Source organism: Bubalus kerabau, chromosome 1, assembly GCF_029407905.1.
Source record: "Bubalus kerabau isolate K-KA32 ecotype Philippines breed swamp buffalo chromosome 1, PCC_UOA_SB_1v2, whole genome shotgun sequence".
Lineage (NCBI taxonomy): Eukaryota > Metazoa > Chordata > Mammalia > Artiodactyla > Bovidae > Bubalus > Bubalus kerabau.
This window is the reverse complement of record NC_073624.1, coordinates 4,712,712-4,726,888: the sequence shown is the minus strand read 5'-3', so window position 1 is coordinate 4,726,888 and position 14,177 is coordinate 4,712,712. Positions and strand designations below refer to the sequence as shown.

The 14,177-nt window shown below is 54.1% G+C and overlaps 1 protein-coding gene across 2 annotated transcripts in view; it reads left to right on the top strand.

The window, feature by feature from the left end:
- ARHGAP8 (Rho GTPase activating protein 8) overlaps positions 1–14,177 on the top strand; it is a 50,834-nt gene that overhangs the window by 15,780 nt on the left and 20,877 nt on the right. For both annotated transcript variants that reach the window (XM_055564824.1, XM_055564897.1), the window contains 3 exons: positions 3,145–3,232; positions 8,621–8,752; positions 12,527–12,613. In XM_055564824.1, coding sequence (XP_055420799.1) covers positions 3,145–3,232; positions 8,621–8,752; positions 12,527–12,613 — 307 coding nt within the window. The remainder of the gene's footprint in view (positions 1–3,144; positions 3,233–8,620; positions 8,753–12,526; positions 12,614–14,177) is intronic.

Here is a 14,177-nt window from a genome sequence, read left to right as displayed (position 1 = left end):
CCCCGACCTGCTGAATGTCAGAACCATGGCCAGAACCAGAACGTCTTGTCAAAAGTAATTGTTGAATGATCTCTCATTATTACTTAGAGAACTATGTATTTGGCCAAATGGGAGCTTTGAAGACTTCAAGTCTCAGGATAGCACTGATTTAAATATTTTAGGGAGGGACTTTCCTGGTGGTCTAGTGGGCAAAACTGCACTTCCAATGCAGGGCACAGGTTGTATCCCTGGTTGGGATCGTCCCATAAGATCGTATGTGCTGCACAGTGTGGCCAAGACTACATACATGCATACAGAAACATCTTAGGAAATTCCCTGGCAGTTCCGTGGCTAGGATTCCATGCTCTCACTGCCAAGGGCCCAGGTTCCATCCCTGGTCAGGGAACTGACAAATCCTGCAAGCCAAAAATTAGAAATAAAAAATGACTACTTTACGGAGTGGTCACTTTCTGAAACTGCAGTCTGGGTCTGGGGCTGTGAGCTCAGGGGTGGGCAGAGTGGAGATTCCACCCGAGGGTCAGAGGCGAGCGGCCGAGAAGAGATAGGAGAGGCAGACGCCAGACCTGGTCCTGCTGGCGTCCAGTCTGCATCCTCACGGCTGGGGCGCTCCTCACAACCCTTCAGACCCTGGCTGGGCTTTTCCTGCAGGACACAGACAAAGTGAGTCTGCGAATCCCCTTTCACTCCCGCATTAGCAACCTTAAAACCCAGACACGCTCCCTCGTTGGTCCCGGGGAGGTCGCTGTGCATTTTAACCGTCCTTCTCTCTCGGAGCTGGTGATGGATGGTGGCGGGTATGTCACGGGTCGCGGCACAGGACACATTTCTTTCTGCAGAAACGGGGCTTCTCCATCTTGGAGACCATGAGTGATGTTGTGTTGTGAACCAGCGAGGGGAGAAGATGGGGTTGTGAATTAAACCAGGGCCTTGTAGAGTCTACATTTTATTGATAGTTTTCATTTCCTCCCATATGACAATTTCGAAGCCCGTTTTCCATACACCGGCCTGTGTTGCTGGAGAGCGGGAGGCCATTGACTCATCCTGAGGGGGGTGGTTAACACAAATGCCCCGTAACTGCTCAGTGGGCGGGAGCCTGGGGGTCCCGGGGGTTCCTCGGGGCTGTGGGGGCTTCGGGGCTGTGACGGCCTCCTTGCTTGGAACGTCGGGGGCAGAGGAGGCCGGCCTGGGGGCGCTGCCCTGGAAGCCAGCCAGCCGTGAGCAGGATCCCAGCTCTGACGCTCACCTGGCATCTCTGGACCTCGGTTTTTCTCACCACCGATGGAACAGCACACGTGCACGCACCACCATCCTTCCGGGCGTGTGGTGACTAATGGGCCACCTTTATCGAGCGCCTGATATGTTCCAGCTCAGCAAGGCTTTATTCCAACTATGGGTGCAGGCCTTCCTGTTCCCCCAAAGTCAGGTCTCTTATCCCCACGTTGCAAAGAGGCTGGCCCAGGGCTGCCCGGCTCCCCGGTGCATCTCCCCTCTTGCCTGGTTCTGCCTTGTATCCTTTATAATAAAGGTGATTTTAAGTCTAGCGCTTTCCAGAGTTCTGTGAGCCAATGAGTAATCAGTTGTGAGGCGGGTAGTGGAAACCTGGGAATCTATAGGCAGCTGGACAAAAACAGGGAGGCCTGGGGATCCTTGACACATAGCTGGTGTCTGAAGTGAGGGCCAGCCTGTGGAGGATAGCACCCCCGATCTGGGAAGTCCCTGTGGAGGTGGACATGGCTGCCGGAGCCCTTGAAGGTTTTCAGAGAGGGGATTGCTGAGCCGAGCCAAGACCCCCAGCACCCCATCACTGTCCTTTCCCGTCGACCGTGGACCAGTGGGGACCATGTCTGGCCTTTTCTTTCCAGAGCTGGGCTCACGGTGAGCCCGCAATGAGTGTGTGTTGGCCTGGCCTTCCGTTGACCAATCACTCAGCACATCCCCAAGTCTCTCCACTTGGTCTGGTTCCTATGCTGACATCTCAGCGTGGAGGTCGACCTTCTCTTTCAGCGCCAGGGGCATTTAATTCCCTATTCCTCCAGTCACTGCATAAAACAGTTCACATCTTTAGAAGCAAAGTCGTCCCTCTCCTTCCCTCTTGCAGGCGAGCACAGGCTCAGGTGAGCCGTGGAGCCTGGCCGCCACGATGCTAGAAACATCGTTTGGAAAACACTTTGTACCTCCAGGCACAGCCATTGAAGGTTTTGTGCCCAGACGGAAATGCCCAGCTGGCAAGGGAAGCAGATAAACGCCTGGGCCCCTGGCAGTCCTTTCAACAAACGCCTTCTAAACAAACAGAAACCATGACCAGAATTCTCAAGGAACCTGTGAAAAGGCCACTGTCTTTGGAAACCAAAATGACTCTCGCATTCTGAAGGTCGGAGTGGCTCGCGGGCTCCCAGGAGAAACGGATGTGCCCTAAATAACAATCAGCCGTCCTGGCTGGGCGTGAGAGCTTGATGCATTGCCTGTCAGAGCTGGGGTAGGGTGGGTGGAGGAATGAAGATGCTCTGCTGCCATTTCTTCTTATTTTAAGTAAACATCTGACAACAGCTGTAAATACTTGTTTACAGTAAGTTACAGTGAGTTCAGAGTCACAGACACTTCTGGAAGGGCACCTTTCTGTTTTCTGATAATCTTCCTGTAGGGCTTCCCAGATGGCTCAGTGGTAAAGAATCCACCTGCCCGTGTAGGAGACGCGGGTTCGATCCCCGAGTTGGGAAGATCCCCTGGAGGAGGAAATGGCACCCCACCCCCCGTACTCTTGCCTGGAGGATCCCGTGGACAGAGGAGCTGGGCGGGCTACAGTCCATGGGGTCGTGAAGCGGTGGACATGGCTGAGCGCACACGCACGGCCTTCCTGTAACCAGCCAGGAAATGACTGTGGGACCTTGTCTGAGCCCCGGGCTCAGCAGGTGTGGGCTCTGGGGTACAAGGGGAGTTGATGGCGACCTTGGCCAAGGCACCCAGATCCTCAGGTAGCAACACCCATCTGGCAGGTGCTGCTGCCCCCTCACCCCGGCCGCCTGCACCTCTTAGCTCAGGTGGGCTGCACGGAGGCCGTCTTTGGTGATAGCCAGAGGGCATGGGGGGAGACGGCCGCCTCTGGTGTCAGGCCGGGACCGGGGCTCACACCCATCTGCCCCGCAGGGGAGGACCGCTTTGGAAGACGAGTCATCACGTTCTGCTGCTGCCGGATGCCCCCCTCCCACGAGCTCAACCACAGGCGGCTGCTGGAGTAAGTCTGTCCTGTGCCCCCTCCATGCCCCCCCGCCCCACCGTCCCTCCTCCATAGGTGCCCCCCCACCTGTGTGTGTCCCTCTCCCTGGGCAGGTGCCTCTCCATCACTCTCAGCACAGAGAGGATGTTCGGGGTCAAAGGCTAACAGACAGCAGTGGACTCTCGGGTCCTGAGGGCTGTCATCAGTGCCAGGTGGCAGGCCCACCCGCAGGGCCGATGCCTGTGCCCCTCCAAGCCACGCAGGCCGCCCTCTGCGTCTGCTCGGGAGGCAGCCCTCCCCACTGCCCCTGACCCGCAGGGGCCTCGTCCTCTGCCCTGTCCCTGCGCTCTGTGAGGCCACGCTGGCCCCGGGGCCCCCTCCCCGGCCGGACCCCGAGAGCGTCGGGAGAGCTGGCGCAGTCCCCTTTGCAAAGCTCCCGCCCGGAGTTGCCCCAGAGAGCAAACGACCTCGGGTCTGGTGAGGGGCTCGGCCCGGGAAGGAGAAAGCTGTGTGCCAAGGCCACTGAGGCTGCTTGAAATCAAGTGAAGTGCCCTCCCGCCCAGCGGGTCCTGCTGGGGGCCGAGTCCCCGCCCAGGTTACCTGCCGGGCCCATGTGACTTACCTGGACACCATGTCCCGGGCATTTCCTGCTCAGCCATCAGGTTCTACTCTCCAACCACGTGCCGATGGCTCTTCATTCACTTGGTCAAGCCCCAGCCCAATGGCTGGGCGTCTCTGGGAATGTCTGTGTCCCCTTGTGAGGGACAGAGGCGCAAAGTCTGGCCCAGGGCGGACTCGCCCACTGCTGGGACGGCTCGGGGGCCTGAATCTGCTATCACTGCTTCTAGATCCACTTTTCTCTCGACTGCGAAAGCCCAGCCACAGCTCAATGCCACGACTGTGGCCTGGAGCCCCACACTCCCAAGTGAGCGAAGGCACAGTTGGATCGTAGAAACATCCAGAAGCCTTCGTGCTGCTTGTTTTGTGAGAATTCCCGGGACCCCAGGCATCCGACTCGTTTGCTGGATCCTCCACCAGCTGCTGAAGACAGAACGGCCCCTGGGCTCTGGCGAGCTGTGTTTGCCAGGCTCCCAGGGAAGGTGGCTGCGGTCCCACCACCGACTCAGAGAAGCCATGCCTGAATTCCTGGAATGCCGGGCCCACCACCGACTCAGGGAAGCCGTGCCTGAATTCCTGGAGCGCCAGGCTAGATTAATCACGGGCTGTGCTTCTAAATGATGAATGACTCAGACCACCTGAGGTGCAAGAACCTGGCCGAACCAGCTGTACATCGGGAGCCAGATTGCTGACAGGGTCAGGAGAGCTCCATCTGCAGCTCAAGTGCAGATGGCTGGACCAGGGCTTTTCAGGCAGGTCACGTGCGCGTGGCCAGGAAGGAGCATGCTCTGCAGCCCGGAGACTGACCATGGGATTTGTAGAGTCCATCCCAAGGAGTGTGGTCGAATGACAGATGCGGGTCTACTTTCCAGTAAAAAGAAAACGTGTGTGTGCATGCTCAGTCGTGTCCAGCTCTCTTTGGCCCCAAGGACTGTAGCCTGCCAGGCTCCTCTGTCCATGGGATTCTCCAGGCAAGAATACTGGAGTGGGTGGCCACTTACTCCTCCAAGGGTTGTTCTTCACCCAGGGCATCGAACCCATGTCTCTTGCATTGGCAGGCAGATTCTTACCTCTAGCACCACCTGGGAAGCCCAAGAGAAAGCACGTTAGGAGCAGATCTGAAAAGGAGAAATCGCTTGCTTCTAGACAGACAGCCGGACAGCAAGGAGTCTGAAGTGGAGGGGCTGAGTTAGTCCCGGGTTTGAACCCCAGCCCATCCTGGGTGTCAGTTTCCTGTGGCCACTGCAACAAATCACCAAACTCTGAGTGGTGTAACGCAGCACATTGATTCTCCCCAGTTGCAGGGGCCGGGAGTCATGTCTGCGGGGCCACAGTCCCCCCAGAGGAGGCCTCGCCTCCAGCAGAGGAACATTTCTTGCCTCTTGCACCTTCTGGCGGGGTGGCTGTCGGCGATTTCACACCCTCCTGGCCTGGTGGCCGCATTGCTCTCTGCTCTGCCTCTGTCTTCACGTGGCCGACTCCGCTCTATGACTTTCCTCTTTTAAGCCATCTTAACTAGGATATGAGAGCTTGCATTTAGTGCCCCCCCGCCCCAGGATATTCCACACAGTCAAAGGCTTTGGCATAGTCAATAAAGCAGAAATAGGTGTTTTCCTGGAACTCTCTTGCTTTTTCGATGATCCAGCAGATGTTGGCAATTTGATCTCTGGTTCCTCTGCCTTTTCTAAAACCAGCTTGAACATCAGGAAGTTCACGGTTCACGTATTGTTGAAGCCTGGCTTGGAGAATTTTGAGCATTACTTTGCAACCATGTGAGATGAGTGCAATTGTGCAGTAGTTTGAGCATTCTTTGGCATTCCTTTCTTTGGGATTGGAATGAAAACTGACCTTTTCCAGTCCTGTGGCCACTGCTGAGTTTTCCAAATTTGCTGGTATATTGAGTGCAGCACTTTCACAGCATCATCCTTTAGGATTTGAAATAGCTCAACTCTATCACCTCCACTAGCTTTGATTGTAATGATGCTTTCTAAGGCCCACCCGACTTCACATTCCAGGATGTCTGGCTCTAGGTCAGTGATCACACCAACGTGATTATCTGGGTCGTGAAGATCTTTTTTGTACAGTTCTTCTGTGTATTCTTGCCACCTCTTCTTAATATCGTCTGCTTCTGTTAGGTCCATACCATTTTTGTCCTTTATTGAGCCCATCTTTGCATGAAATGTTCCCTTGGTATCTCTAATAAGATTTCTTGAAGAGATCTCTAGTCTTTCCCATTCTATTGTTTTCCTCTATTTCTTTGCACTGATCACCGAGAAAGGCTTTCTTATCTCTCGTTGCTATTCTTTGGAACTTTGCATTCAAATGGGTATATCTTTCCTTTTCTCCTTTGCTTTTCACTTCTCTTCTTTTCACAACTATTTGTACGGCCTCCTCAAAGAGCCATTTTGCTTTTTTGCATTTCTTTTTCTTGGAAATGGTCTTGCTCCCTGTCTCTTGTACAGTGTCAGGAACCTCTGTCCATAGTTCATCAGGCACTCTGTCTATCAAATCTAGTCCCTTAAGTCTATTTCTCACTTCTAGGGATTTGATTTAGGTCATACCTGAATGGTCTAGGTATGGTCTTTCCTAGAAAATGGTCTTTCCCCACTTTCTTCAATTTAAGTCTGAATTTGGCAATAAGGAGTTCATGATCTGAGCCACAGTCAGCTTCCGGTCTTTTTTTTTGCTGACTGTATAGAGCTTCTTCATTTTGGCTGCAAAGAATATGATCAATCTGATTTCGGTGTTGACCATCTGGTGATGTCCACCTGTAGAGTCTTCTCTTGTGTTGTTGGAAGAGGGTGTTTGCTATGACCAATGCATTCTCTTGGCAGAACTCTATTAGCCTTTGCCCTGCTTCATTCTGTACTCCAAGGCCACATTTGCTGTTACTCCACGTGTTTCTTGACTTCCTACTTTTGCATTCCAGTCCCCTATAATGAAAAGGACATCTTTTCTGGGTGTTAATTCTAGAAGGTCTTGTAGGTCTTCATAGAACCATTCAACTTCAGCTTCTTCAGCATTACTGGTTGGGGCATAGACTTGGATTACCGTGATATTGAATGGTTTGCCTTGCAGACAAACAAATCATTCTGTCGTTTTTGAGACTGCATCCAAGTATTGCATTTCAGACTCTTTTGTTGACCATGATGGCCACTCCATTTCTTCTAAGGGATTCTTGCTTTGACTGTGTGGAACACAATAAACTGTGGAAAATTCTGAAAGAGATAGGAATACCAGACCACCTAACCTGCCTCTTGAGAAACCTGTATGCAGGTCAGGAAGCAACAGTTATAACTGGACATGGAACAACAGGCTGGTTCCAAATAGGAAAAGGAGTATGTCAAGGCTGTATATTGTCACCCTGTTTATTTAACTTATATGCAGAGTACATCATGAGAAACGCTGGGCTGGAGGAAGCACAAGCTGGAATCAAGATTGTTGGGAGAAATATCAATAACCCCAGATATGCAGATGACACCACCCTTATGGCAGAAAATGAAGAAGGACTAAAGAGCCTCTTGATGAAAGAGGAGAGTGAAAAAGTTGACTTAAAGCTCAACATTCAGAAAACTAAGATCATGGCATCTGGTCCCATCACTTCATGGCAAATAGATGGAGAAACAGTGGAAGCAGTGGCTGACTTTATTTGGGGTGGGGGGGCTCCAAAATCAGTGCAGATGGTGACTGCAGCCATGAAATAAAAAGATGCTTACTCTTTGGAAGAAAAGTTATGACCAACCTAGACAACATATTAAAAAGCAGAGACATTGCTTTGCCAAAAAAGGTCTGTCTAGTCAAGGCTATGGTTTTTCCTGTGGTCATGTATGGATGTGAGAGTTGGACTGTGAAGAAAGCTGAGCGCCAAAAAATTGATGCTTTTTAACTGTGGTGTTGGAGAAGGCTCTTGAGAGTCCCTTGGACTGCAAGGAGACCCAACCAGTCCATCCTAAAGGAAATCAGTCCTGAATGTACATTGGAAGGACTGCTGTTGAAGCTGAAACTCCAATACTTTGGCCACCTGATGTGAAGAGCTGCTCATTTGAAAAGACCCTGATGCTGTGAAAGATTGAGGGCAGGAGGAGAAGGGGATGACAGAGGATGAGATGGTTGGATGGCATCACTGACTCAATGGACATGAGTTTGAGTAAACTCCGGGAGTTGGTGATGGACGGGGAGGCCTGGCGTGCTGCAGTCCATGGGGTCGCAAAGAGTCGGACATGACTGAGCGACTGAACTGAAGTGACCTGAAGCGGATAATCCAGGACTAACTGCTCTGAGGAGCCTTTTCTTAATCACGTCTACTAAGAGCCTTTTCCAAATATGACCACAATCGAGGGTTCTGGGGATTTGACACTGGAAGTCTTTTGGGGGCCACTTTCAAGGCATCACATCCACTCCCTGGCTGTGGAGGGAGGGAAAATTCAGGTAAGTTACTTAACATCTCTGAGCCTCAGTTATCATCTGAGAAATGAGGACTAGGGACTTCCCAGGCAGTCCAGTCGTTAAAACTCCGTGCTCCCAATGCAGGGGGCTTGTTTTCGATCCCTGGTCAGGGAACTAAGCTCTCATGTGCCACACAAGAGCCCGCAAGCTGCACAGCACAGCTGAACAAGAAAGAGAGAGGAACGAGGATTAGGCCCCCTGCAGGTAGATTCTCAGCATTGACCTGGAAGCGTCCCCCATGGCCCGGTGTTGGCACCCGCTGGGTGACCACAGCTCCATTACAGGGAAGGCATTTTGATCAACGTGAGATGCTCATAACCGTGTCCCGCGCTCTGTGCCCAGGTATTTGAAGTACACGCTGGACCAGTACGTGGAGAGCGATTACACCATCGTCTACTTCCACTACGGGCTGAACAGCCAGAACAAGCCGTCCCTACGCTGGCTGCAGAGCGCCTACAAGGAGTTTGACAGGAGGTGGGTGTCCTCCAGCCTTGGGTGGGGTGGAGGGGAACCTCAGGTTCCCGGCTGAGTGAGGGGGAGGCTCGGGTGACAGGAGGGGTCCCGGCTGTGCAGTAGGTGAGGGCGGGACCCTGAGGGCCAGGCGGAGCATTAGGGTGAGCACCCCTCAGGGCCAGGGGCCTCTGTCCAGCACTGTCGTTTAGGGCTGTGTGGGCAGCCACGCAAGGCTCTCGGCGCGTGCCTGCTTAGCCGTGTCCGACTCATTGTGACCCCATGGCCTGGAGCCCGCCAGACTCTTCGGTCCATGGAATTTCCCAGGCAGGAACACTGGAGCGGGTAGCCATTTTCCTTCTTCAGGGGCTCTTCCTGACCAAGGGGTCGAACCCGTGTCTCTTGCATCTCCTGCATTGGCAGGTAGGTTCTTTATGACTAGCGCCACCTGGGAAGCCCCATGGTTCTTGAAAAGAAGCAAATGACATGTTCAAAGCGATCTTTTCCAGAAGCTCAGGCTGACAGTGGGAGGATATGTGTGTATGCCTGTCTTGAGCTAAAACAGATGAATTTTCAAATGGAAGGTAGGGAACTTCTTTTGTTTCTCTCACTTCTCTCAAAGGTGGACTGGGGGCAGGAGTAAGATTATAGATCTTGGCTTGATGGAAGCCAAAGGAGGGGTGTCCTAGGCTTCAAAGCCACCCGGTGATGGAGCGCCTGCTTCAGGTAGTGAGTTCCCTGTCGGTGGGGGTATGTAAGCAGAGCTCCGAATCGAATTGGATGCAATTTATACAGCAAAGATTTTCCATCCACCATTACAAACATCACTACAAGGATGCAGTGGGTTTCCTGCATCTTTTTCTATTCTCTCTGCTTTTGACTTCTCATCTTCCAAACTGTTCTGCCAGGTCTCTCCTTTAAGCAAGAACCATCCACCCAGGAATGTACCTGACCCCCTTCTAGGAGTGCCAGTGCTCCTGCCATGGGTGGCACCTGATGGAATCCACCTTCCTATAGGGATGGACTTTGTAACAGCTGTGCTCTGGGTCCTTGGACCACCTGAAAGTCACTGCAGCTTCCTCCTTCCGAATTGCAAGACTGTTTTTTTTTTTCTGGTAATTAATTAACATTCCTTCGGGAGATACTCTGAGCTTGTATAAATATCAGTTTCATGTGCTAGCTTTTGCCTCCCTGGCCATTTCTTGGCTTAATTATTATTAAGATGGGTGACAAATGGTGACTGCGGCTCTTAGTTGGCATTTTACTGTGCTGAAGAGCTTTCTCTTCCGGTTTATTTATATTTGTACAGACTTGGGATCTCCAATTTTATTCAATAGTTTATAATCCATGACTATATTTATCCTAATGCTCAAATTGTTTAAATTTGACCAGGTGAGCTTCAGCCTGGCTCCTGTGTCCCACAGACACGTCCCTGTCCCTCCGAGTGCTTCCTTTACTTTCTAGGACAATGAGATGCTCCGGGCACATCCCAGGTGGCTTCCCAGGTGGCACTAGCGGTAAAGAACCCGCTTGCCTCTGCAGAGGATGTGAGAGACGCAAGTTTGATCTCTGGGTTGGGAAGATTTCCTGGAGGAGGGCATGGCAACCCACTCCAGTATTCTTGCCTGGAGAATCCCATGGACAGAGGAGCCTGGCAGGCTACAGTCCGTGGGGTCGCAAAGAGTCGGACACGACTGACAGCAACTTAGCACACACGCACGCACCCAGCGCAGGAATCTGCCGTTTCTCTGGTCCCTGATTCCTCTTAAGGGAGGACGCTCCTACAAACCCGGCCCTGGAAGCAGTGTGTTAGTTGCTGTGGGGCTGTTACGGCTCGCAGGCGAGTCAGTGGACAGTTGCGGTGTGTATATGTGTACATATATGTAGACGTACGTACACACACACATCGACATGGGTCTTCATGTTTGCATTTGCCTGTTTCTCCTGGTACCTGTGTGTTCACACCGACATCTATACTAGTCCTTCCCCTCCAGGGCTCATTCTAGCCTTCTCCCTTTCTGCATTCGTAACATCTCTTCTCCAACAGTAAGAGCCTGGCTCCCACTGCCTTTGTGCGTGCTCAGGCGCTCAGTGGGGTCTGACTCTTTGTGACCCCACAGATTGTAGCCTGCCGGGCTCCTCTGTCCATGGGATTTCCCAGCAAGAATACTGGAGTGTGTTGCCATTTCCTCCTCCAGGGGATCTTCCCGACCGGGGGATCGAACCTACGTCTCTTGTGTCTTCTGTGTTGGCAGGAGGATTCTTTACCACTGAGCCACCTGGGAATCCACCGCTGTTAGTTGGCCTGCCTCTGGCTAATCGCGTGGCCACCTCTCACTCGCTGAGGCTCTGTTACCACTGGGGCTGCCCCGCCCCCACAGAGCTGCCGGTGTCCCCTGGGCTGATGCCCGCACCAGGCCGCCGTGGCTGCCCCTTTCTTGCTCCCACAGTTGGTTGCAAATGTTGGGTCCCTTCTCAGCCTCCACCGTCCTCTGCCTGCCTGGTCCCAGACACCTCGTGCTGGACTTCCTGTCCATCCCCCTCGCTCATGTCTGCCTTACTAATCAGCTCCTGGGGGCTTGGGGAGACTGATGGGTAGTGTTTGCAGATTCCCGTGGTTCGGTCCTGCAACTGTGACCAGTTCCAAGTGGCCCACGTGGCCCCGCTGGGCACAGAACTGGGAGGAGGTGGGTGGCCATCCCTTCTTGTGGGTTCTCCCACCCCTGGGATGTAACAGGCGAAGGAGCCCAAGGGCACAGCAATAGTACATATCATGGAGTGATCAGGAATCAGTGGGGCTGGACCACTGACCTTTGTGTTTAAAATGATTTACTTCATTGTGAGTTGATACTGTTGAATAATGGCTGTTTTTCACAGCTGGCTCCCGAAATGGCTGAAATTCTGGCAATCAGCTCTTTGAAGGGCGAAGAGCCGGCTTGAGGGTGTCCCTGGCTGACCCGAGTGTGGACACCCTTCTCCCTCTGGGACACCCCCTTCCCACCAGGCTGCCAGCCCCTTGCTGGCGTCACAGACCCCAGCGGGCCCACCCACTCCCTCCGGCCCTGGGTGGACGCCAGCCTTCTTGGCTCGGCCTGATGGCTCTAGACTGAATTAATCACGAAAGAGGAAGGGAAGTCGGCTAAGAAGCATCTCGTTGAAGGGGGTGCCTAGGGCCGTCGCGTGGTGGGGGTGGGGGCTGCGGCTCTGCCCTCGCCCAGGCCAGTTCCCTGCAGAGCGGGGGTTGAAGGGGGTGCCTAGAGCCGCCGCGTGGTGGGGGTGGGGGCCACGGCTCCGCCCTCGCCCAGGCCAGTTCCCTGCAGAACGGGGCTTGCTGCCGAGTTGCCACTGTGTCCCCGCCCCCAGCCCCAGTGTGGCGCCTATAAGTGGGGGCTCTGATCTTGCAAACTGTAAAGTGCCATGTGCACACGGCCAGTGATGAGCGTGGGGGCCTCGTTTTCTCCTTCTATGTCCTTAAATCGACTGTCCAGAAACGGAAGGTTGGGACTATCCTGATAGTCCAGGGTTTAAGAGTCCACCTTCCAAGCTGAAGGTCTCGGGTTTGATTCCTGTTCGGGGAACTAAGATCCCACATGCCGTGGAGCAACTAAGCCTGCACGCTGCCATGAAGACCCAAGGCAGCCGAATAAGCAGATAAATAAAACATAAAAAAGAAAAAAATAGGAACGGAGGGTTCTGAGACTTGCCGTTGAGGCCACCGCACTGCAGCTCTCTTTCCAGCCCAGGGTGTCTTTCCAGCCCATGTGCGTGCTCTGAGACCCCCTCCGTCTCCCTCCTCAGGTACAAGAAGAACCTGAAGGCCCTGTATGTCGTGCACCCCACCAACTTCATCAAAATCCTGTGGACCATCCTGAAGCCCCTCGTCAGGTACAAGCCGCTCTCCGCGAGGGTCTTGCTGGGGTCAGACAGCCGGACACCCGGGCAGTCCTGCTCTGGGGCGCCTGTGCGTCTGGGGTAGCCGCCTGCCCCCTGACTATGTCGGATCACAGGGCTGACGGTCATGAACAGGAACCTCGGCTCACACCCCCAGTGAAGTCGGCTCCGGCGTTTTATAGCCCGCTTTTCCTGAGTACCCACATTGTGTATACACACCCGTGTCGGGATCCTGAGACCGCCTCAGGTCAGGGACTCCCCACGAGGACTCCCAGAACTCGGGAAATCTGTCACACTTATGGTTCCAGTCTTTACAGGGGAAGGGTGCACGTAGGATCTGGAAAAGGCACAAGGCATGCCAGCAGCCCAAGCCCAGCTCCCTGCTGCCTTCTTTGGGGCAGGGAGGGTTTATGCAGGTCAGCTCGGTCCCCTGGCCTCGGTGTGCTGCTCAAGATGAGTGTCACTCACCCTAGAAGCTCACCTGAGCTCGGTGTCCACTTAGATGGACCCAGTGTGGCGCAAGACCTCGCCGTAAATCATGTCGTTAGCCCCGGTGCAAAGACGCTGTCATCAGCGGGACCTCCCAAGGGCATGGGGGTCACCTTCCAGGAGCCGGTCAGGGGTCGTCCTCTCTTTGGGACCAGAGGGTTTGGGCAGTCCGTGCCTGGTGAGCCCTTCCTGGCCTGGCACATCCAGCCAAAGGCCTGACTCTTCAACAAAAGAGCGGTGACTTCAGCCCTCCTCCTCCGCATCCAGGCTCTCCCTGCGGGATGATTTCTGCCTCCGTGGTGGGAAGCAGAGGCCAGGGGTTGGCGAGGCCGGAGGGGCTCTGCCAGGGCCACACAGCCCCTCCGCTTTGCCCCCATGTGGACTGCATGCACTCAGCACACACTGTGTGTCCAGGGCCACGTGACGGGGTGGACGGGGCGGAGGGCCCTAGACATGGTTTTCATACAGCAGCTCCAGCCCCACACCTGGCGGACGGAAGGGCTCCCAATGCAAGGGGCCCCGGGTGGGACGAGGGAGATTGTGACCCTCAGGTGAGACCTGTGTTGGACTTCTGAAGCCCAGACCTGCAGGATAAGCTAATGTCGTTTTAAGCCCTTAGTTCTGTGATCGTTTGTTACAGCGGCCGCCTGGCCTCTCGGTGAGTCGCTCTCACGGCATTTGTACTGTGGCATCTCTCAGGGTCCCTCCAGCCCGCTCGCTTCTCACTTGGCAAGTGAATACACATGCACAAGTGCTCACATGTGTGCACAAACCTTTCTGTGACCCCAGGTCGCTGTCTGAGGCCCCCTCCACTTTCCAGGCCAGCTCTGGGACTTGAACAAGGACTTCCCAGCATGTCTGGTTGTGAGAGCCTCTCTGGGAGGAGCCCCGTGCACCCCTCCCCCTCCACGCTCCCCTCAGCCTCAGCATGCAGAGTCCTGGGCCCTCCCAGGCGAGCAGGTGTGTGTTTTCCCGGCTGTGCAAAATCACCCTGGAGGCGCTTCTGGGGAACTCTGAGATCCTCTTCCTGGTAATAAACCATGCCACCCCTCAGACCAGATTGAGAAGC